At 55.4% G+C, this 21534-nt stretch overlaps 11 protein-coding genes across 11 annotated transcripts; 6 read left to right on the top strand and 5 right to left on the bottom strand.

Moving 5' to 3' along the window:
• Positions 1–773: 773 nt before the first annotated feature.
• Positions 774–2888, bottom strand: N657DRAFT_694657 (NIF-domain-containing protein). The gene is made up of 2 exons (XM_062797303.1): positions 1751–2888; positions 774–1685 (listed from the first exon to the last, which is right to left on the bottom strand). The coding sequence occupies exons 1-2, from the start codon at positions 2741–2743 to the stop codon at positions 1050–1052; spliced, it is 1629 nt and encodes a 542-aa protein (XP_062641852.1). The 5' UTR covers positions 2744–2888; the 3' UTR covers positions 774–1049.
• A 744-nt stretch (positions 2889–3632) lies between these two features.
• N657DRAFT_584283 (uncharacterized protein) lies at positions 3633–4598 on the top strand (the record flags this gene model as incomplete). The annotated part of the gene is made up of 1 exon (XM_062789738.1): positions 3633–4598. The coding sequence occupies one exon, from the start codon at positions 3633–3635 to the stop codon at positions 4596–4598; it is 966 nt and encodes a 321-aa protein (XP_062641851.1).
• Positions 4599–4637: 39 nt separating this feature from the next.
• N657DRAFT_584307 (inosine monophosphate dehydrogenase) lies at positions 4638–5708 on the bottom strand (the record flags this gene model as incomplete). Its single annotated transcript, XM_062789740.1, has 1 exon — positions 4638–5708. The coding sequence occupies one exon, from the start codon at positions 5706–5708 to the stop codon at positions 4638–4640; it is 1071 nt and encodes a 356-aa protein (XP_062641850.1).
• A 1138-nt stretch (positions 5709–6846) lies between these two features.
• Positions 6847–7512, top strand: N657DRAFT_584313 (uncharacterized protein; the record flags this gene model as incomplete). Its single annotated transcript, XM_062789742.1, has 1 exon — positions 6847–7512. One exon carries the CDS (start codon positions 6847–6849, stop codon positions 7510–7512), a length of 666 nt encoding a protein of 221 aa, XP_062641849.1.
• An 80-nt stretch (positions 7513–7592) lies between these two features.
• On the bottom strand, positions 7593–8417 carry N657DRAFT_651662 (uncharacterized protein). The gene is made up of 2 exons (XM_062794205.1): positions 7767–8417; positions 7593–7702 (listed from the first exon to the last, which is right to left on the bottom strand). The coding sequence occupies exons 1-2, from the start codon at positions 8051–8053 to the stop codon at positions 7609–7611; spliced, it is 381 nt and encodes a 126-aa protein (XP_062641848.1). The 5' UTR covers positions 8054–8417; the 3' UTR covers positions 7593–7608.
• A 457-nt stretch (positions 8418–8874) lies between these two features.
• N657DRAFT_651660 (uncharacterized protein) lies at positions 8875–9740 on the top strand. Its single transcript, XM_062794204.1, has one exon. It carries the CDS (start codon positions 9041–9043, stop codon positions 9539–9541), a length of 501 nt encoding a protein of 166 aa, XP_062641847.1. The 5' UTR covers positions 8875–9040; the 3' UTR covers positions 9542–9740.
• A 601-nt stretch (positions 9741–10341) lies between these two features.
• On the top strand, positions 10342–11834 carry N657DRAFT_667344 (uncharacterized protein; the record flags this gene model as incomplete). The annotated part of the gene is made up of 2 exons (XM_062795397.1): positions 10342–11064; positions 11148–11834. The coding sequence occupies exons 1-2, from the start codon at positions 10768–10770 to the stop codon at positions 11832–11834; spliced, it is 984 nt and encodes a 327-aa protein (XP_062641846.1). The 5' UTR covers positions 10342–10767.
• Positions 11835–13522: 1688 nt separating this feature from the next.
• On the top strand, positions 13523–14446 carry N657DRAFT_638300 (xylose isomerase-like protein; the record flags this gene model as incomplete). The annotated part of the gene is made up of 1 exon (XM_062791580.1): positions 13523–14446. The coding sequence occupies one exon, from the start codon at positions 13523–13525 to the stop codon at positions 14444–14446; it is 924 nt and encodes a 307-aa protein (XP_062641845.1).
• Positions 14447–14615: 169 nt separating this feature from the next.
• N657DRAFT_651658 (uncharacterized protein) lies at positions 14616–15630 on the bottom strand. Its single transcript, XM_062794203.1, has one exon. It carries the CDS (start codon positions 15574–15576, stop codon positions 14914–14916), a length of 663 nt encoding a protein of 220 aa, XP_062641844.1. The 5' UTR covers positions 15577–15630; the 3' UTR covers positions 14616–14913.
• A 1523-nt stretch (positions 15631–17153) lies between these two features.
• On the top strand, positions 17154–18860 carry N657DRAFT_584297 (MFS general substrate transporter; the record flags this gene model as incomplete). Its single annotated transcript, XM_062789739.1, has 1 exon — positions 17154–18860. One exon carries the CDS (start codon positions 17154–17156, stop codon positions 18858–18860), a length of 1707 nt encoding a protein of 568 aa, XP_062641843.1.
• A 304-nt stretch (positions 18861–19164) lies between these two features.
• Positions 19165–20507, bottom strand: N657DRAFT_584309 (uncharacterized protein; the record flags this gene model as incomplete). The annotated part of the gene is made up of 3 exons (XM_062789741.1): positions 19165–19298; positions 19476–19575; positions 19755–20507. 3 exons carry the CDS (start codon positions 20505–20507, stop codon positions 19165–19167), a joined length of 987 nt encoding a protein of 328 aa, XP_062641842.1.
• Positions 20508–21534: the final 1027 nt, after the last annotated feature.

Here is a 21534-nt window from a genome sequence, read left to right as displayed (position 1 = left end):
GTCTGGGTATATTCCATCGGGATGAATTGGAGCCCGACCCCTAACTATCTCTGAGGCCTCTTGGGATGCGAATTCGCCATAGTCCGGTTTGCTCTGCCCAATGCGGAGCCGAACAACATCTGCAACCCCTATCCTTCTCGTGCTAGTCGAACACACGGATATCCGTGCCTATTCCAGCAGCGGTTGAAGCGGCACGGTACTTCTGCCTCTCGTCCTGCGAGCTCAAGGACTCACTTACAGTGAGAATCCGGCGGCGACCGGCATTGGTTGTGTTCAACCATCGAGCCTACAAAACACTGCTCTGCTCTGCTCCAAGTTTCAGACTCTCCCAACAGGACGGTGACATCCGGGGGGATCACTCGAAACACGAGAACAATAATCATTTGATAAGCAACCATGAACAATAGCAGCAGCACTGCGCCAGGAATAAGGTATATTTGCTTGCTTGAAACTTTGTTGTGGTGGCCCAATCTAGATACGATATTGCTTAGACGGGTGACATGAAGGTTTTTTCGGATGACACCGTTGCCAGGTTGGGAAGTGGGCCGCTCGGTACCTGATGAATCGGTGTCCAGCGCTTGTTCATGGTTGCTGTAGACCGGGAGGTCGGCTGGAGATGCCAGTGTCACCGAGGTGCTGCATGTGTGCCATGACACCTGTTTACCTTCGCCATCTGTCGCTTTCCGTAGGCGCTGGGGCAGAGCATGGGCAGAGCAGAAAATGCGAGGGCGGAAGTCCAACTGGCTCCAACAGTGTGAGACAAGCATCTGGATGCATCTGCACCCGTTGTTCTACACTTTAAAATTGTTTGATGTGTATGATACAAGGCCCAGAAGTCTGCCTCTGGGGTATTATACTCTTTAAGATGCCGTAACTGTTATGCAACGCCGTCCTCCGTACCTTACACAACTTTGTCCCAAATGCAGGCCCCTACCAACCAGTAGAGTCTCAAGCATTCCCCTAAGATGCAAACCCCTGATTAGGAAGAGAAAGTGGGGTTTTCGAAACTGTTAATACATGGCGAGGGAAATGTCAGATCGTTCATGTCATCATTTTCCCTTGCTGTCGCTGCTGCTCGACGCTTCGGCCTTCGAATCCCCAGAGGAAGCGAACCAGCCGAAGAAGGAAGACTTCATGCTCTTCATGGCTTCCTTCTGGGCCTTCTCCATAGCCTCTTGCTCTTCCTTCAGCCACTTCTCGCCATTCTTGCGGATCTCCTCCTCGAGCATCAGGTAATTCCGAATACCACGTTCGCGAGCAATGTCCTGCAGCATCTTGCCTTTGGCAAATGCCTCGGTAGGGTTCTCCTCGCCCTCCGGGGCCACCATGAGGCTCATATTGCTCGGCTTAAGACCGAGGTGACTGGCAAGCCAGCTCATTCCGCCCGCGCGAGGTTGCTTGGCCTGGATCCGCTTGTTGTGCTCCGCCCGGGCCAACGCCTCTCTCCGGGCGAACTCGGTGGGGATGTGAGTGCCCTCGAACGATTTAATGACCTTGCGCACGTCGCTGTACTGCATGGTGTGGATGAACTCGAGGAACGGCACCAGGGAGACGAGCTCTTTGTCCTTGACATCGCCTGTCCACTTGGGCAGAATAATAGCGTTCTCAGGCTGAAGGCGCACATGCTTGGATTCGGTGTCGATGATGATGACCTTTGACAGATCTCGATTCAGATACGACAGATCCTGTTCCACTGTTAGCCATCCAATCCAGTTGCCTTCGCGTTCCACCAACGATCGCATCATCCTACCTTTACGATTTCACCATCCTGGTACTTGGTGGCCTCGCGGAAGAGCGGCCACATGATGAAACGATACGGGTCGAGCTTGCGCACCAGGGGCTCACCGGTGGCGAAGGGGACGGTCGTGAAGAGGACGATTTCGTAGTACTGGCTCAGGTAGTGCAGGAAATAGTCGACGCCGGGGCGTTTCGCCACCCGCCAGCCATGTTCACGGCTCCACTCGCTGTGGACGAGCATGTCCTCCAGGCTGATGCACAACGTGTAAGGTCGCTCAAACGAGGGGTCGGGATCTGGCAGGAGCTTTTCAAAAGCCGGCTCTTGGTAGTACGTGACTGTATCAGTCATACGAGCCATGGCGCGCTTCCACCAGAGGCCAATGCTCCAGCCGTTGGGCACATCGGGGTTCTTTTTGAGCTCCTCCTCGTCCCAGTCCCTGCCAAGGTAGACAACACCAAAGACGGCGGACAGGGCTGTGCCGGCGAAGGCCCACATGGCCCATTTCTGACGACGCCGCTCCGTCGACGAGACGTAGGCTGACGCGGGCAGCTCGCCTTTTCCACGACCTCCTCCCCCACCAGCTTTGGCAGCACCCTCCTCTTCGACGGCGGCCAAAGCAGACTTGTTGGTTGCGCCGGTCGTTTCATACTCGAGTGTGGACGGGATGCCTTGTGTCAGGTCGGGAAGCTTCGAGAGGTCTGGTACCGGTTCTTGTGCCGGTTCTTGGGGCGCTGTGGACTCGTCTGCTCGGTCCGTGCTGGGCTCCTTTGGTGGTTCGGGGTTGGGTTTGGAAGACGTCGCGGATGGGGAGCTGCTGGGTGGCGGGGGCTGTGACGGCTTCTGTGCGGGCGTGTTCTGCGGTCTAGAGAATCGAGCCAACGGCGGCTTGTTGTCTTTGGCCATGCCCCGACTCCAGATAGCAGCGGCAGGCAAGCGGCGTGGTCGAAGGGCAGATGGGGCCGCGAGTGTCGCCGCTCGGCGCGCGGCAGCTCGCGACAGAATCATGGCTGATGCTTCTATTCAGCCTAATGAACACTGCAAATGCTGACTGGTACGCTCAGAGATGGTCCAGGTGCGATCAGCCGCGCCTGGGATTCAAAGCTCGACAAAACCACGAGTCGTTGTTGGGACTCGGCTAAGGCTGTTGATGGCTCGCAAAAATCCACTCTGGGCCTGTTTTGGCTCTGTTGGATTTTTTGCGATAGGAGCACGGACCATAAGCTAACTGTATGGGACTAACATGCAATGTGGGGTCATCATCCGTCATGCTGCAGAACCGACCAACAACAGTAGAGCATTTCGCCTTCCGACTCTCACGAGCCCCACTTATAATTGCCTCACCAAGTCTGCAGGTGTGATGGCGGCCGTTTCGTTCGGTATCGACTTGCAACCACGGCTCATGAAGACTCAGGCTCGACTGCTCCCAAATTCGCTGCCGGCTCCCCTCACGTCCGGACACCTCTCTATTTACCACAAGGCAGTTCTACCGACTGCTCTATATTTTTTTCCGTCATCTACATCCTTCCCACCACTCCACGCCCAACGATTTGTTTGAAGTCCCATGCCCCGCGGATCTCTCGACATCAGACTGCCAATCCTTTCGAAATTGCCATCCATGGCTGCTGCGGATGCATTCTAGAGGGTGGCCCGATCTCTCGTATCGATGCTCGCCATGGGACCACCCTCTGTGTTCTGTCTTCTCGTCAGCTCGAGCATCTTGACTTTGTCTGCACAGCTTGAACAGTCCTGAAGGGCATTGGCGCCCGAGGTACGAGTTTCGGCTTTGGTGGCGACAAATTCCTGAACCTTCTTCCGTAACACGGTGATACAACAGCATCCAACCTACGGCGACACTCGGACAGTCAGCCTGTCTTCATTTCAACACTCCGTCACAATGCCTGCCAAGCGCCCACCGCCAAAGAAGGTGCGCCGCACCGCCCGGCGCCCTTCATTGCCGGCGCCCGTCGCCTCCGTCGACTCAAACCTTACCAGTCCTGCACAGCAGTCAATCACCGGCTCAGCTGGCACCGACCCTAAAGACGACATCTCCGAAATCCCGATTGGTGCATTGACGCTCTCCGACCAGACCGAGGGGGTGGCGGAGAATGCGCCCAAAACGGACCGGAACGACAAGAAGGCTTTCCGATTTCTAGACCTGCCCGCAGAGTTGCGCATCGAGATATATGCGCAGTTCTTTGCGGGGATCGACTACACCATTGACCTTGACTCGGACAATTACAAGCGCATCCACAAGAAGCTGGGTATCTTTCGCACCTGCAGGACCATTTACAGCGAGGCGTCGCATGCGTTTTACAGTACCAAAACGTTCCGGATATTCCCCACGCAACCGGGTCGCTTCTTTAACACGAAGAAACCCCTTCTTGCGCGGCTCAACAAGCGGCAGCGCACTTGCCTCACGTCGCTCGAACTGCGCCTCGGCCCGGGCTGGGGCGCCCCCCCACGAGGCTGGGTCGTGACCCCGGCGCTTGGTCTTGCCGAGTGCGTCAATGTGCGCAAACTGACCGTCCTTGTCGAGATTGACCCGAGTGATAACGCCCTAAAGGGTTTCCGCAAGGCCGACGGGTTCTACGAGAGGTTCAGCGGGAACCTGTTGGACCGGGTTTTGGCTGAGATGCCCTTGGTCAAGCGGGTCCACTTTGACGCCTGGTCTAGCGTCAAGAAGTCTGGCCCGATGATGACGGGCCTGATCGAGATTGCAAAGGCTCGTGGGAGGAGGATCTGTTGGGGCCCCGAGAGGAAGTGGACGGATCGTGACGACGACGACGATGTGGCAGAGCAGGAAGATACATCAGCGGTTGATTTCATGAACATGATGATGCAACAGCAGCTGGTTTATTGACCTACGAGGGAGGTTTCTTGTACTATTCAATGCTAGCCCTTACAGCCCACTCAATGCCTGAATAATCCTGGCTGCTTCGTTCCTGGCTTCCTCGACAATCTCTCCCGCTTTTGCCACGCCCCTGACCAGTCCGACATTTGCCCCGGCATACGTCGCCGTCCAACCTTCAGGGCCCCATGCTGCGTCTCCTTGGGCCACAGCTTGGTCGTGGCGTTTTTTGATTTCCTCGAATGCGGTACCGGCCTGCTTCTCCTTCCAGCTCCTGTTGATGATGGTGCGTGGGCTGAACTGCTCGGGCCAGCCAAATGTGCCGCGAAGGTGGTTATACAAGTGAGTCCGGACCGTGTTTGCGCCGCCGTCTGTCGCCCTCACCACCTCGTCCTGGTACCCCTTTATGATGCGTGCCTCATGCGAGGCGAGGAATCTCGTTCCCATGGCCACACCCGCCGCGCCAATTCCCAGCGCGGCCACCACGCCCCGTCCATCGGCGACGCCGCCCGCCGCGATGAGGGGGATGCCGGACCCGCGGGTTGCGTCGGCGATCTCTGGCAGGAGCGTGATGAACCCAATACCGTCGGAAGTACGCCCGTGTCCGCCGGCTTCGGCACCCTGGACAACGAGAACATTGGGTGGGGACGCACTCCGCACCGCGTCCAGCGCCTCCTGCAGTGTGCCAATCTGGAGCCAAACCTCCGTTTCCGGGGAAGCCTCGTGCAGCCGTTTCGTCCAGACGTCGACATCTGCCTGACCATGTCGAGACGCGAAGAGCCAAACCGCAGCCGGGTGATACTGCGAGACTGTCGATGCCGAGACATCGAGGTCCCCGTTCCAGATTTGGTAGCCGACTCCGACTGGGAGAGCAGAACCCGTGGGTTGCGGAATCCCGGACGACGCAATCAGGCCCTTTGCGGTCTCCAAATCGGCCGCCGTGCTCTCTGGCTTCTCGCTGGGCCCGATGAAGCCGAAGCCGCCGGCACGCGACACGGCGACGGCCAGCGCGGGCCCCGACATAACCCGCATCGGCGCGCCAACGATGAGCGGGGCCGTGGTCCAGGGATATGCCGCTGCCAGCCGCTGCCGAAATCCCACAGACTGGAGCTTGTCTTCCATCTCTAGATCCCTGTGCTTTCCGGACGACGATGCAAACAATTTCTTTGTGGCATTCAAGCTCAATTGTGGGTCGGAGTAAGATGTGGTTCGGCGATGGAGGCACGAATGGTTCAACGTGATGTTTCCATTTCCCCGACTCCTTCCCTGCGGCCTTGAGCCAAACTGCCGCGGCCACCCGGCTATTGGCGCATCCGCCAACAGAGAAGGTCGAGCAAGCAAACCTGAAGCCGAGGCCCAATTCCTTTGTGGGGGCTTCGTCAAGGTCATTGTGATTCGAGACGGGTAGCTTGATGTTCAACAGAATGTTGAGTGGAATAAAGTAGTTAAAGTCTGGATTTCACCACAATGGCGATGGTTGGTCATCCCTCGCAACTGGCATAGGTTAAACCCAATTGCGGTTTTAGTCCGCCGAGATCAGGGGGTAAGCAAAGTTTTGGCGGCTACAGATCTCGACCGGAGCTACCAATAGCAAGCGGGACAGAGTACTACTTCGTAGTATAGATGAATCGATTGAAAGCGAGAAGGAGGGAACAAGTTAACATTTGTGGGCGGTCCGGAGGAACTAAAGGTGATCTTTGACGGCGTTAATCCTAAATAGGCAGGGCTCAACGTTCAATTTCTCAGCTAACCCCAACCACGTGAACACGCGGCACCCTCGCGCCCCATGGGCGAGCCCCTCTTTGTCTGCTTCGGCTCTTCTGTGCAGCTTGCCAATTGGTTGGGTTGCGAAGTGACATGGCTGCCGCGTCGTTCCCTCATCCACGGCCTTTCATTCTAGCCAAACCGCAGTAACACGGCCGGCCAACGATTGTCACGATTCCATCCAAGCTGGCAGTCAATGGCTGCGCCACAATCACGTCCTATCTCGGGAGCGGCACAAGCATTGCACGAGGGGACCGAGGTGTACGCGAAGTTCAAGTTGGCGACGGATGGCGACACCGTGACAGGCGTGACCCCACCGCCAAAGCTCAACAATCATACTCGCTTCAAAAGCTTCATCGATCGCATCAACAGACGGCAGTGGGAGTTTCTCGGTGATGTGGTCCAGGGAAGAGTGCTATACAACAAGCACAACTTGAGCCTTTACAAGTTTACACAGCTTTTGAGGCAAGAGTTTGCGCCCAGAACAACCACGACAATGGACATCATCACAACCATCGGCGGTGACGATGACGGTCTCGATGGGCCAGTCGCCGCCCGCCTACGTGTCAAGAGACTTGTCACCGAAGGCACATGCTTGCGCTCTGCAGCCAGGCAGCATTACGAGTATGCCAGACACATGTTTGTCTTCTTCGTCGACAACAGAATCAGCCAAATCTTCGACATCTCTGACGACAGTGAGAAGCAAGGCCAGGCTCAACCCATCGTGCCGCCGCCCACCCTGCGACCTCCGCCGCCGCGGGTTTCGATCGACATGCGGCAGTTCTATGCCGACTACATCGCGTGCATCAACAGTGGGAGGCTGGCTGATGACCTGCACCAATTCTGCAAGCCGTCAGGGGTCGTGTGGAATGGCACTCGTTTGTCGGTGCAGCAGTACGGGGATATGATTCAGGCAAGCCTCGACGCTATCTCGGGGCTCTTCTTTGACATTCACACCCTGGTGGTCGACCAAGCCCGACAGCAGTTGGCAGCCCGGATCGAGTTCACTGGAACACCTGTCAAACCATATGCCGGGGGAGTCCCCAGCGGACGACAGGTTACTTTCGCCGAACATGTCTTTTATTGGCTGGAGCAGGGGAGGATATCGGATGTCTTGTCGATTGTCGACTGGGAGGAGTACAGGTCGCATCTTGCTCGGTGATGCTTCTTCGGGTTGGTGGTATGCTTCCAATCTTGGCTGGCTGAGAATGGACGTTCGGTACAGGACAAGAACCAAACTTGAGCGAAGGCGCAGTCTTCACTGTATCCAACGATCCGTCAGATAACCCGTGACAAACGCGAAGACAGTCTTGTGCAGCAAGTCGACCACTTGCTCGCGCACAGGCCACGTCCTGGGGTCAAGATATCGTCAGCAGAGTCCAACTGGATACAGCACCCACACACCCGTGGACTTACCAAGGGGGAGCTCCGACGCCAGTCCAGTTCTCCAGAGTCTGGTCGATAATCAACCGCAACCCGACAAACATGAAATCGGTGAAGGGCCCACGGAGACCACAGAGGCTTGCGATGGCCCGGATGACTGCAGCGGCAGCGCCTTGGCCATAGTGCATGGCCATGTTCAAGCCCCAGAGTTCCTGTTCAGTCTGCGGCTTTGCGTTGATGAGCCTTGCTAGAGTCTTTCCGGGCACTTCGGAATTTGCTCGGCCGGTGAATATTTGCTCGACCTTCTCCGCCGCTGTCATGCTGCGTCCAAGAAATTCCCATATCAATCCCGGCCTGCCGGTGTGAAAGATCAAAAGGGATTGATGAAGGGGCATCACTTACGCTGCTACACCCAGCAGTCCAGCGGCCGCGCCATATGCAACAACAGTACCCCATCCCAGTCGAGGATGAGGCCGGACGGGATCCGTTGGGCGGCGAGACATGTTGGTATATCTTGTAACTTTTTAGGGAGACCAAACTTTCAACTGCAAGTCCAGTTGAGCAAGAGCTTTGCTGGTTTTGTCGACTGAGCTGGTTGTTGACTACCCCGAGTGAGAGGTCTGTCGTCATGAACAAGAGAAAGCTTAGAAGACGACGTCATAGGTACAGTAGCCAGGGTTAGGGCTAAGAGTGGTGCAGCTGGGGGCAGGGCTCCAGGAAGCAGCAACGAACAATGGCGCTGCTTCTACTGTGTTGGCCGAAGGAGATCGCAGCATTGATACATTTTTAACCGCTTTCCCTCGGTCATCTCAAGCGTCAGCTTCGAGCGTCGGCTGTAGGCAAATTTCTACACGTCAGCTGGAAACGACTGCTAGTCTCTTTAGATCGTTCACATTCTTTCCACTACCCGGACTATCCTGTGAGGCGGGCCAGATAGTACTGAGGGGAAAGACAGGATATGTTGCCAAGCCAATATTGACTCCCGTCTTCTTGAGAAGCCGGCTCCTTGTCGCCTTTTGATACTTTACTGTGTGGTACTCGGAGGAATAGTGAGGCCGGCGTAAAAGACGCAAGGCGCTCAACCAATCGGGGATTCAAGAACAAACCGAGGCCGAGTGGCTTATGCGTATGTTCATATCAGGTCAAGGTCGACAAAAGTTCTTCAAGGTCGACAAAAATCCGTCAAGGTCGACAAAAATCCGTCAAGGTCGACAAAAATCCGTCAAGGTCGACAAAAATCCGTCAAGGTCGACAAAAATCCGAGGCGTCGTTCTTTGCCATCTCCGTTTGACAGGAAAGTCGGCATAATGGTCAACATTATAACCGCCGCGAAAACAGCCATAACGGCCTATGCATCTGCCGTCTCCCTGGCTGGTAATTCATCGAATCCCTATTCTATTGCAGCGGCAGCTATGGCAGAGCTCTACCACGCCAATTTTACGAGCTTCACGCTCGGCAGTACTACTGTCTTCCCCGATAAGACGTTTGCGACGACAGCAATTGAGAGGAACCTGGTGAAGTACAATCAAAGCGGCCTAGGAACGGATTTCCGGTACGAGAGGAGCCGGATCGAAGCCGTCGGCAGGGGAAGTGCTGTGGTTTGGATCACTTGGAGAATCGTGCCCGCACAACCGGAGTCTGGAGAGGGCGGAAAGGGGAAGACGAACAGTTACGGAAAGGGGTGGATGTTCACGGATGTTTATGGATTCAGGACGTCAGCCGACGGACAGATTGGGGCTTGGGAATGGTCTAACGCTGATGTCGAGTATGAAAAGCTGCTGGAGAATTATCCCCAGTTTTTTTATTGACAACCGAGGGGTATATAATACCGCCTGCAATGTCTTTATAAGACACTTTCTGCTCTCTAGCCAAGGCTATAGCACTCGGGCAGTTTGATTCCCTGACTCACATTCTACCTCGATACAGCTAAATCGTAGAGGGCCGAACAGCTAGATCAGCTGGACACGTAGCTGCCAGAGTACGTGCAGGCAAGAGCCCAGAGCAACCTGCTGTCTCCTTGGAGTCGTGGTCCGTAGGCATTAGTCCCGCAGGAAGAAATGAGGGCCTTGACGGGCGTGGCAGCGTCTTGGCATCCCATTCTGCACAGGAGTCATGAGCCGGATTCAAAGCCAGGCTTAGATTAATTGGAGAGAAAGCTTCATAGGACAGTTGTTTTTCGTATGTCCCCTGTCCCGGGTTGCAGCTGCTAACTTCAGGAGAAGGTGGACAAGGTCAGACTGGACACGTAGCGCGAATCAGGCGGTGAAGGCAGTGACGGGTACATTGGGTGAAGCTAAGTAACTATTCTGACCATTGGGCAGAGTTTGGGCTGTTGGGTCTCTAAGTATTTGGGCTCCTAGCCGTGCTCTTTGTTGTAGTAGACTTTTCTAGAGAATCCAAATTTACCAACTCGTGAGTGTTTCTTAGGTACTTATTTATCTAAAGGAAACACGGCAGCCGAATCAGACTGCAACGGGGTACGATATTTGGAGGATACTAGAACATGGCGCGGGGTATGGACGAGGGGAATGCCGCGTGGTGCATGTAATGCCATGCATGAACAGGGATGCTGACCGCCAGCTGGTTTGCCGTCTGCCGTCTCTGACTCTTCTGATAAGTCCACTCCTCGATTGGTCCGGATCCGCTCGAACAACCAATAATTAGCGGACAGGCCTTGACATGGGCAGAGAAATGCGTTTCAGCAAAGCTGCAAGACCAGCGGTCAACAATCATGCCCAACTGCTACGACTCGGCTCACTGAGCTGCTGCCTGGGTTGGGCTAAGGTGCCTAACCACTCATGCTCGTTGTCAGATCCCTTTGCCCATCTCGGTCAGGCGTATGAAGCATGGAATGTCAAGTGTTTAAGAGGGAGACCGAGCACCTCCCGAACCGCATCTCCTCACTTTATTATCTCTTATTACACTCCCGGACTACGTTTCTATTCCACCCTTATAGACCCTGATTGTGATCCTCCCAGCGAGGACCCCGCTTCCCTAAACTACAAACAAGACATCTTGCCTAGTCATCCCAAACATGGCCGCGGCCGTCGCTGTTCCCCTGTCCACCATCAACGGCGCACTCGGCGGGGTGCTTCCTCCCAGTGCTGTGATGCAGCACTCTCCCCGCCATGGCCGGAGCAGAGCCATGAGCATGAAGGGCAAGGGCGGCCGGCAGCGAGGGTACAGTGTTGTAGAGGAAAGGGATGTTACACTCGCCAAGGCCGTCATGTTTGTGGTCAAGCGGGCTATTCAGAGAGAGGAAGTGGAGGACGGGGATGATAGAGAGTTTCTCGTGGTGGACCCGGAGGGATGGGTTAGCGTTGCCGACTTGGTATGTGTGTCATAGAATCACCTACCTGGTAGTCAACTTTCCATCAGGATCATGACTGCTGACTCGTCGGTTCACGTTTGCAGCTGGTGCACTCTAGGATCTCGGCCCTCGATGCCACGTTTGAGGACATCCAGCGGATCATAGCGACTGCGACTAAACCCCGGTTCGATCTCCGGCCGACTCCCAAGACCGACGCCGGGTCCGACAATCCTACCTCGTGGCAAATATCTCGCATCACAGATAAGGAAGCCGTCGCATCTCCTGTTCCGGTGGGAAACAAATTGACCGCTGACTCGCCGGATCTACCGGAGTTCGTCATCTACGAGACGTCTTACCAACGGTACCCCCTTCTTCTGGCCCTGGGTGTCATCACCCGGGCCCCTGGAGGCAGCAACTATCACACATTTATCCCAGTGACAGTCGACGAAGACGGTAACGAGTCACGGCAGACCCCCAATGGCGCAGGGGAAGTCGCCGAAGTCCGCGTCTGGATCCATCTCCGGACCGCTCTGGAGGTGGAGCCAGGCATCACATGGCACCGCAGCGACAGCGGCGCCATCATCACGGCCAACGAGGTGCCGAAGAGTCTCTGGAAGAAGTCCATTGCGCGTCGCCCGGACATTGGGCTCTTGTTTGAACATGGCGAGGTCCGCAAAGAGGTCCCTGCTAACCTGCGTGGCAAGGGGGCAAAGGGCAGAGCTCACAAAGGCAAGGGCGCTCTGAAGCGGAAAGGTAGCGGTGAGGATTCGGGCAGTGCCAGCGAGGAGTAGACCACGGCAGAGCACAGCTGAGTAACTGCTAAGTCACTTTGATGTCGGGACGATCAGAACCGACGTTGGTAACATTTAGAACATTCCTGGGTTAGTACACAATGTGTGAGCACGTTATCAATGAGTCGTTATACCCAACGGGCTGGTTTCTCTTTCCTTGGTGGTTGATAAAGCAGCGGTGAGTTCAGCCGCCTCTCCCAACCAAGGTCCCTTGCAGACCGTCATGCAATTCCTGGCACGCGCCATTTCCTGAGTTCCTGACTTCGCTTTTCATAAGATTACCATGTGAGCTTGAAAACTGATATAGTCTTGCACGTGCTGTTTCCTTAGGATTTCAGCATCAGATGACGCTTCGTATCCGTCAAATTCATTGCAGAGACAGTAGGTAAGGTTTTTTGTAGATGCCACTGTGTCCTTAACGAAGGATGAAAGGGAGCTGCAAATATTGGATCGTCTCTCATAGAAATTCTCACTTCTAAAGGCGAAGGCGTCCTCGCGATATCATGGACTCTACCGGGAGACTCTTCGCCAGAGTGCCCATGCACCTGCCCCTGACGCTTTGCTGCCTGTTCTGCAGACGGTGCAGATGACAAGGGGAAGATGCAAGACGTTGCACTACTCGGATAGAGGATGTGTAACGTGGCACCTTCTTCATCCGTTTAGCTTGCATCCCTGTAGGGTTATCCAGATCTTGAACGACTTCGTCACGAATGTTGGAGAACACTAACGTTGCGCTTCTCTCCCCTACCGGGCTGAGGTGATCTAGGTGCAACGTAGGTAGGCGAGGTACGTGTCCCTCAGCGGCCCCTTATACAAGGCAAGTCACACATACAACGCCCAGGATGTCCAAGCTGTTGTTCAGAGCTGCGCTACGATGAATGCTGGATATGAACACACTGGGTGTTCGAGCTGGACTAGCTTTGCACAGTAACTTGTACCTACACTAGGTAGTCATTGTTGTAAGGTATGTGGTCTTCGTTCTTGAACCTGGTCAGTCAGCGTAAGGTGTGCTGATTAGCCATACCTCGACACGGTCCATGTTCCGAGGTTGGTGTCGGAATATTGCCGGGGTACTGCTACGCAAGTAGCAGGCTGGACATGCTACCCACCGGCCACTGCATCACTGGATTTTGAATTGATAGCTGATCTGGAGCTTCCACGAGCAACGACTACGGCTAGTAACATCTTCCATCTCACCAGCCGTAGCTTTGGGATACCCAAAATGTTTCGGTCGTTGCTACGAGCCTAAATCGAAGCCTAGCTACATGTAATGTAACGTCACTTCTTGACGCAAAGCGGGCTAAGGAGGCGGGTGAAACCTAACAGTTGTTACACTTACGGAGCAGCGGTAGGACTGGAGTTGGTTTCACTTGATTCAGATACACTGTCCGATACAAGTAGCAAGGAGGTCGCTACTTTCTTGTGAGATTTCGCTGGAAGTTGAGTGCGACTACCCCGTAGTGGGTGATTATGACATGCAGGGCTGACATCATCGACAAAAGTTACAATGACAGATCGAGTTCCAAGATTCCAAACCTTGCCACAGGATCTAAATCAGCCTTAGAACAAAGGACGGTCTGAAAACCATCACCTGAAATAATCATACCCACTGCAGTAGAGGTTGGTTACTGCAGTGTGTTAATCGAGTCCGAGCCCAACGAGCTGCAAAGTATTCGACAGCTCACATCATGTCGTCCACGTCCGAGGGATCTGGCTCAATTCGTCACCCTGTTGCATTCGCCTCGTGCTCTATCGGGCTACCTCGGCACACGCTCCATCAGAAAATCGAGGCTATTCGCGAAGCGGGCTTTGACGGTATTGAGCTCTCTTTTCCCGATCTCCAAGCTTACGCAAGCCGCCATTTTGGCCGCGACGTCGCCGAAGATGATTACAGCTCTTTGTGCGAGGCCGCGAAGGCAGTCCATGACATGTGCATCGGGCACGGCTTGAAGATCCTTGTCCTTCAGCCGTTTTCCAACTTTGAAGGCTGGCCAGAGGGAAGCCAGCAACGCCAAGCGGCTTTTGCGAGGGCAAAGGCATGGATCGACATCATGGAGGCCGCTGGCACCGACATGTTGCAAGTTGGGTCATCTGACTCAACGGACATGTCCAAGGACATGGACCAGATTGCCGCAGATCTTGGATGCTTGGCCGATATGTTGGCAGCACGGGGGTTTCGACTTGCTTATGAGAACTGGTGCTGGGCGACCTGCGCCCCGACCTGGAAGGACGTCTGGTCCACCATAAAGAAAGCCAGCCGGCCAAACATTGGCCTCTGCCTTGATACCTTTCAAACGGCAGGAGGCGAATGGGGAGATCCGACCACGACCTCGGGAAGAATCGAGGCTGAGGGAATCACGGCGGTTGATTTGGCAAGGACCTACACGGCCAGCCTCGATGAGCTGTCAAGAACGGTGCCGGGCGACAAGATCTACTTTTTGCAGATCAGCGATGCGTACCGTACGGACCCGCCTCTCGATCCCGCACCATCCTCGAGTTCTGGGCTCAGACCTCGGGGTCGATGGAGTCACGAGCATCGACCGCTCCCGTATGTCCTACCCCTCTGTGTGCTCCATGCTCTTGGCAGCCACAATCTACCTTGGTCACACTAACACAAGTGTGTGTGCACGACATCAAAATTTATGACTGGACTGACCCTTGGATACATTCAGGTATGATGGTGGATATTTGCCCATCGTTGACTTTGTCGGGGCAGTCCTCAACACCGGGTTTAGGGGCTGGGCTAGCATCGAGGTGTTTGACGGCAAGTTTGAACAGAAGTATGGCGACGACCTGAGGAGGTTCAGCAAGACGGCCATGGAGGCCTATCAGAGATTGATGGTTGAGGCTAGCACCAAGAGTACCTCGACGCAAGGCAGCTCGCCCTGACGAAGCCCAGTTGGCGTACAAAGAGGTCATTCGGACTTTTTATTTACACGCTCTCCCCTTTTTTGCCTTACACCCCATTTTTGACAAGTCAGGTACCAACCTGGAAAGCAGGTCGGCCCTTGCATCACAATGTGACACACTTTCCCCCCACAACACTCCTGTCAGATCTTCCTCATCACCTAATCACTTCTCACTCCTCGTTGCAGAATTGCTGCGTGCAGAAGCCGCCGGGAGGGGTGCAAATGCCGCAACTCGAGTTGCAGCAGACTTGGCCATTTGGGCAGACGGTCTTGCCGCACTGCTCTCCGGTGGGGAGGCAGAGCTGCTTCGTGCACCCCTTGCCAGGTTCTACGCAGATGCCGCAGCTCGGGTTGCAGCACTCGGTGCCTGGCTTGCAAAACGTCTTGCCACACTGCTCGCCTCGGGGGGGAAGGCAGTACTGCTCGGTGCATCCTTGGCCAGGTTCCACGCAGATGCCGCAGCTCGCGTTGCAGCACTCGAGGCCGGGCTTGCAGACGGTCGGGCCGCATTGTTCGCCGACTGGAATGGGATTGCAGACTTGCTGGGTGCATGCCATGCCGGGCTTGGTGCAGATGCCACAGGACGGGTTGCAGCACGTCAGTCCGGCTTCGCATACCGTGTTACCGCAGGGGACGCCGCGGATGGGGACGCATTGGGCCTTGCCGTCGATCACCTTGCAGGTGGTTTCGGCGGTGCACTTGACCGTGGCACAAGGCGTGATTGAGTCGGACGAGTCGTCGCGCGAATTGAGGCCGATTGGGTTGCCGATGACTCCGGTGGCCACCAAAACGGCCACCAACAGAGCCTTGGAGGAAAACGAGATGACGGCCATGGTGTCGGATCACAAGCTGTTTGCTCGTCTTTTTTGTCAATGTCCCGAGGTTAATTGACGCTGAAAGACACAGCCAAGCAAGGATGGGGACACAAAGGCGAGGTTCTGGCATGCTAAATACGTGAGTCTGGTCTGCCGACACCGCTCGGCATTCCAGCTCAATTTCTGACCGAATTTGGCCACCGAGCGTAATGGTGGAAGATCTGGAGAGAGATTTCTGCTAGCATTCCTGACTAACTAGGTAAGACGGAACGTGTGCTAGATTTAGAAACATAAACACTACCTGGTGGCGTGTTGTATTCGCTGGCAAATATTCCGTACAGCCTAATAAGATGGGAATCGTGCAGCGCCAAGTATAAGCCAGTGTTCTCTGAATTCTAAAGAGACTCGAATACCACACAATGGGCCCCTTACGCGGCCTTCGGGGAGACAACACGCCGTTACTGACAGGTCGGCGCGCTGACCGGCTGAGATACAGTCAGGGGCACCTGCATGCCCAGGCTCGGACTCATGAATTGAACCTCTAGGCGAGAGGGATACTGCAGGACGGTGCGTCTTGCGCAGCTGCGTTAGATAAGGTACGCGAAGAATATTCCCCTACGGGCGAACTGCAGCCCTGCTTCCGGGCGGCATGCCGAACCGCTCTAGGCGACAGAACGTCGTGACTGACTACGCACGCCAAAAGCAAATGGTTGGAGATGTCTGATGCGGCTTAAACGACATCGTATAAGTCTGTTGCTTACCGGAATGTTAGCAATCGCTGTCTGGGCCTGGCCATCTGGCTGTGCTTGCGAAACGTGAATGAAACTGTCAGTTGCCGATGTAAAATGAAAAAGGGGATAGGATACAAGCAATGATGATTTGCTAAAGTCCGAAGGGATCGAATGAGCAGCAGCTTACATTTAGCTTACCAAACTGTGAGATTCGATCGACGCAGTACAAGATCGGCTCTGTGGGAGTGAGACAGCAGGTCAGCGGGAGCACATTGCTCGGAGAAACCCTGGCAACCAGTCGGGAGACCGAGGATGGTGCACAACTCATCCGACCCAAGAGGACGATACGGAAATGGGGGACCACAAGCCCCTGACCAGGTGACGTGCGTTGTTGGTCAGGCCAGGGAGTAGATGCGATGGCAGTGGGCGCCGAGCACATCTGAGATCTGAGGCTTGGGAAAAAGCTGTCTTTGTGGTTTGTCATGTCTCGGATCAAAATGTCTTGACGTACAGGGCACGATACACGCGAGAAGAAGAAAAAGAGGTAGTGGTATGACATCAAAAGGACTTCTACGACCGTACATGGTTGATTAAAAGAAAGGCAATCATTGCTTACGGCCTTTACGCTTCTTCAACCGCTTCGTTCCTAAATGATTTTGATCGGGGAGCCTCGTTTCTGAAATCCCCGAAACGCCGAACATGTCCTTTCCAGAGACTTTTTCAGGAGCCGAGCCGGCTGCGGCTCCAACTCGGCCGGTTACCAGAGAGAGCCAATCGACTGGGGGATGGGACTTGGAATCGAAAGCAGGCCTCTTCACCCCGGGGCCTCGCCTCTTGGAGCCCAACACGCATCGCCCCTTACTCATGGGCGAGTCGCCGTCATCCTCTTCGTCATCAACAACACTCCAGTGCGCGGGAGAGAAAGGGTCGTCGGCCGAGATCACGGCAAAACCAGAGGAATGGGTGAGGGGCGTGGGATTCTGGCGGTGTTTCATCGGTCTTTGCATCCCCATCCTTCTCTCAGCGTTCGAGGGCAGCGTGGTCAGTACAGCACTTCCGACCATTTCTCGTTCCCTTAGTCTTGGTCCCAACTCGTCATGGGTGGCAACCGCCTTCCTGCTGGCTTCTATTGTGTTTCAACCGCTGTATGGGCAGCTCGCAGACATATGGGGGCGAAGGCATCTAATGATGGCTGCTGTCGTCATCTTCGGGGCTGGCAGTGGTATCGCCGGGTACGCCAACAACTGTGCCGTTCTGATTGTCGGACGCATTGTTCAGGGTATGGGCTCCGGGGGGATTGACCTGTTTGCCGAGCTGATCCTCTGTGACATCATTCCCCTGAAAAAGAGAGGGCATTATGTCGCCATCAAGGCCGCCGTGTACGCTTTGGGGACCACGGTTGGACCGCTTCTTGGGGGCGTCTTTGCCCAGACCAATTGGCGATGGTGCTTCGGCGTCAACCTGCCCATCTGCATCGTCGCCCTGGTCTTGATGTGGTTGTGGCTACAACTCAGCAGCGGCAACTCTTGGAAGGGAATCTCGGTGCTCCAGCAAATTGGCCAGGTCGACTATCTGGGCCTCGTTCTCCTGACTGCCGCCGTCATCTTGATTCTGTGCGCCCTGACCCTGGCCGGCACCGTCTACCTGTGGTCCGACCCTGTCATCGTGCTGTTTCTGTCCGGGGGCTTCACGGGCATACTCGCCTTCATCTTCTGGGAACGGTCTCCACGATGCGCGCATCCCATCATGGCACCCCGCGTCTTCTCCAACCGAACCACCATCGCAGCTCTGATCATCACGGCTGTCCACGGCTTTATCACATACGGCTTCCAGTTCTATCTGCCGCCCTTCTTCCAGGCTGTGCTCGGAGCTTCGCCAACGCAATCCGGAATCCTCATACTGCCGTGCAGCCTCACCATTGTTATCCTCGCCGCCGTTGGGGGCCCGCTGCTGGCAAGGTTCGGAAAGTACCGCTTGATGCACATGGGTGGCTTTGCCCTGATGGTTTCGGGTCTGCTGCCCTGCATCACCTTGGAGGACGGAGGGTCCGTAGCCCTCTGGATTATGTTGTCCTTCATGGTCGGCATCGGCTCAGGCATCATCGTCTCTACCACCCTGCCGACCGTGCTTGTCGAGCTCACAGACAAGGACAACGCGTCGGCAACCGGCACTTGGGCTTTTCTTCGCGGACTTGGCTCGCTCCTCGGCGTGGCCATTCCCAATGCCGTGTTCAACGCTCGCTTCTCCACCACCCTCCACTCGATCGAGGACTCTCTCGCCAGGGGTGCATTGAGCAACGGGCAGGCGTATGAACATGCCTCGGCAACCTTCATCTCCAACTTTGACGACCACATCAGCGAGCAGATTGTTCGGGCATTTACCGCAAGCTTCAAGCTTGTTTGGATCATCTTCCTCGCTTTAGCAGTCTTGGGTTTGGTTATCACCCTCCTCGAGCGCCAGGTTCAATTGAGAAGGGGCCTGGATAGTGACTACGGGTTGAAGGATTCGCAGGCACGGCGGAAGAACTCGGATTCCATTCCGTGCGCTCAGGCACCGCAACCGCAAGTCTAACACTCAAGGTGGTGCTACCATCGAGATCGCCTAGAGTCACCGGTCCCCAGATTCATAACTGGCTGCGATCTAACCGCGTGTTGAGAGCGTGTAATATAGGGCGGTGAATTCTCTTAGTATGAGGACATTTCCGGGTCGCAAAAACCAAGATTGGGATGAGATGGCAAAAGAAGCACCTGTATATGTTTATTTAAACCCTAATATAGTGGAAACTGGAGGCCCTCTCTTGACACATTGGTCCAAGTCAAAGGTCGACTTCAATGCAGGCAGGTAGCCTTCGATCTGCAGCAACCAAGACAACAAATCACTCCCAGTACCGTCGCCATTCCTCTTCCGCGAGGCGGATTTGATCTTCTGCCTGTGCGGCCTGGAGCTTGAGCATAGCCGCCTGGTTATTGAGCTGGGTTGTCTGACTGAAGTCGGGCTGCAGGAAGGTAACTTTGTCAGCAAGATCAGCGTTCTCTGGGGTGCTTGGAATTAGAGGACAGCTTACCACTCCGCTTGGGACTAGAACGTGGTGTGCGTCAAGCCGGTAGGTCCCGGCGCCCACTCCATTGAGCATGATGTTGTTGCTCGCCTGGTTTGCTGCAAGTGACATGGCGCTGATAGCTAGACGCTCTTGGGTTTCTGCCTGCAGCCGAAGTTGCATGGCTTGCTGTTGAAGCTGCGCCGTCTTGGTCTGCAACTCTCGCTCCTTTACCCGTCGCTCGCTGACCTGCCGTTGAGCCCATCTCACGGTTAGCTGACAACTTCAGTACATATACATGTAGTAGGTAGTCACCACATGAGGTTTTCTTCTCCCCTGATGAACCCCACCTCCCCAGGAGCCCCGTTGCCTGCACCTTCATCTCAAACCCTGACATCTATCTCAACTCAAACCCAGAAAAGGACAACAACTCGACTTGCCTTTTGTCGCAGATATTCCAGGTTACCTGTCGCGACCGTTTCGCTCCACACGCGGCGCATCCGATCCGAATACAGCTGGCATGTCACGCCAGACGGCGTAAGGGATGGGCTCATGTCGAACCGAGTCGCCAGCTCCACCCCGCGGGCCGCATCCGCTCTGATGACATTTGCGTAACACTGTTCGCATACAGTGAACTCAGGAACGCCTGGCATCGTATGGCACCGAAGAGTCGTGGACGGGTAATTCATGGGGCAAAGACCGTTGCCCTGTGGCCGTGCCGGGCCCGCCGAGGACAAGGTGCCGGTGCCCCGTGGTTGTGGTAAATTTGCACGCAGCCAGTTGACGAGCTGAGACAAGTCTGGGCGGCGCAACATTGCTGCCATCGCAACGCAGCTGCCGAGCTGCTGCAGGATCTCGGCGGTGCGCCGGTCATCGTACCGGTCCGACGGCACCAATGCGCAGGACGCTTCCCTCGGGCCGGCAGGATGCACTGGCGCAAATCCGGACGCGACGGCGGGACAGCAGGCCTGGATGTTGAGAACACACGACGGGCACACGGTCCAGCCCGGGAGGGGTTGCGAGCCTGTTTGAGGGTCCAGGATCGTGTACCAAGTTCTCTGAGCGACGGCGAGCTGCTGCTGCTCTGAGACGAGCTGAGCATTTGGGCACTCTCCTTCCTGGGCGCGAATCCCGGCGACATGGGCGAGTAGGCTCACGTCGTGTCGGCCGTCCTGGTTCATAGTCAGGAGCGCCATGCCTGCCATGCGCACCCAGAACCGCGACATGTCACAGCGGACAGCCACGCCGGGAGGTACGGCGAGGGGGCCTCCCTTGGTAACAAATGCGTTTGCATACGGCGTCGGGCGTACCAAGCTGTTGTAGCATGTCGGGCAGACATTGAAATGGACAAAGCGAACGTCGTTGAGACCGATCCAATCCTGATGGCCGGCTTGTGGCTCCTGGCGCGGACAGGGAACCGGTGCCTGAGGGACTTGGGGCGTTGGTGGAAAGCCATAGCCCCCAATGAATCCGAATCCTCCCGGACTGCCGGATCCAAACCCGCCTGAGCCTCCGGCGCCGACAGCAGCCGCTTGGAGGTCTTGGGCAACCGACTTGAGAAACCTCCGCATGGCCAAATGGCAAGTAAAGGAAAAGGGGGCGGGCTTGACTGTGACAAGGGACCTAGAAATCTGAGAGACAGGCCGAAGCAAGAAGGCGGTAGATAAGGTACCTATGTGGTTGTTGACCTTGTAGGTTGTCGGGCTTCAAGGGGCAGGGTTCCGGTTAAAACTGAGAAGCTCGCAGAGCCTCACCCCCCTTCTAATCATACGCTAGGACAGATAAAGATAGAACCAAGCTGACCTGCATGCGACTATTGCCTTTCAGTCCGTAGTGGGGATCCTAGGGGAATTTTGGTTGTTCATGCTAAGAAGGAGTTTAAGTCTATCTTATCTAGTACAGAGTACCTAAGGCAGTTCTACCTGTACTCGCATTTGGGATGTAGTAAGTATTGTGACGGCGTCTGCCGTCAGAGTGCACATGGCGGCACCTGCCGTCGAGGTACGCGCTCGCCTTGCCCGCGCGTGCCCCACTTGCTCTGGCATTTTATCTCCTGCATCGCGAGAGCTCTTCCGAATTCTCTTCTAGACAAGTAGAGAGAAATGATATTAGTGGGTGATTGTTTGGTTATTAGCTATTATATAGGATGAGGGATGTAACGGGCTGGGCCCGGTGCGAGCCTCGGCGACTCTCGGCCAATACCAAGAC

The sequence above is a fragment of the Parathielavia appendiculata genome (assembly GCF_033297405.1).
Source record: "Parathielavia appendiculata strain CBS 731.68 unplaced genomic scaffold N657scaffold_65, whole genome shotgun sequence".
NCBI lineage: Eukaryota > Fungi > Ascomycota > Sordariomycetes > Sordariales > Chaetomiaceae > Parathielavia > Parathielavia appendiculata.
The sequence above is the reverse complement of the archived record's forward strand: the minus strand, read 5'-3'. Positions and strand labels throughout refer to the sequence as shown.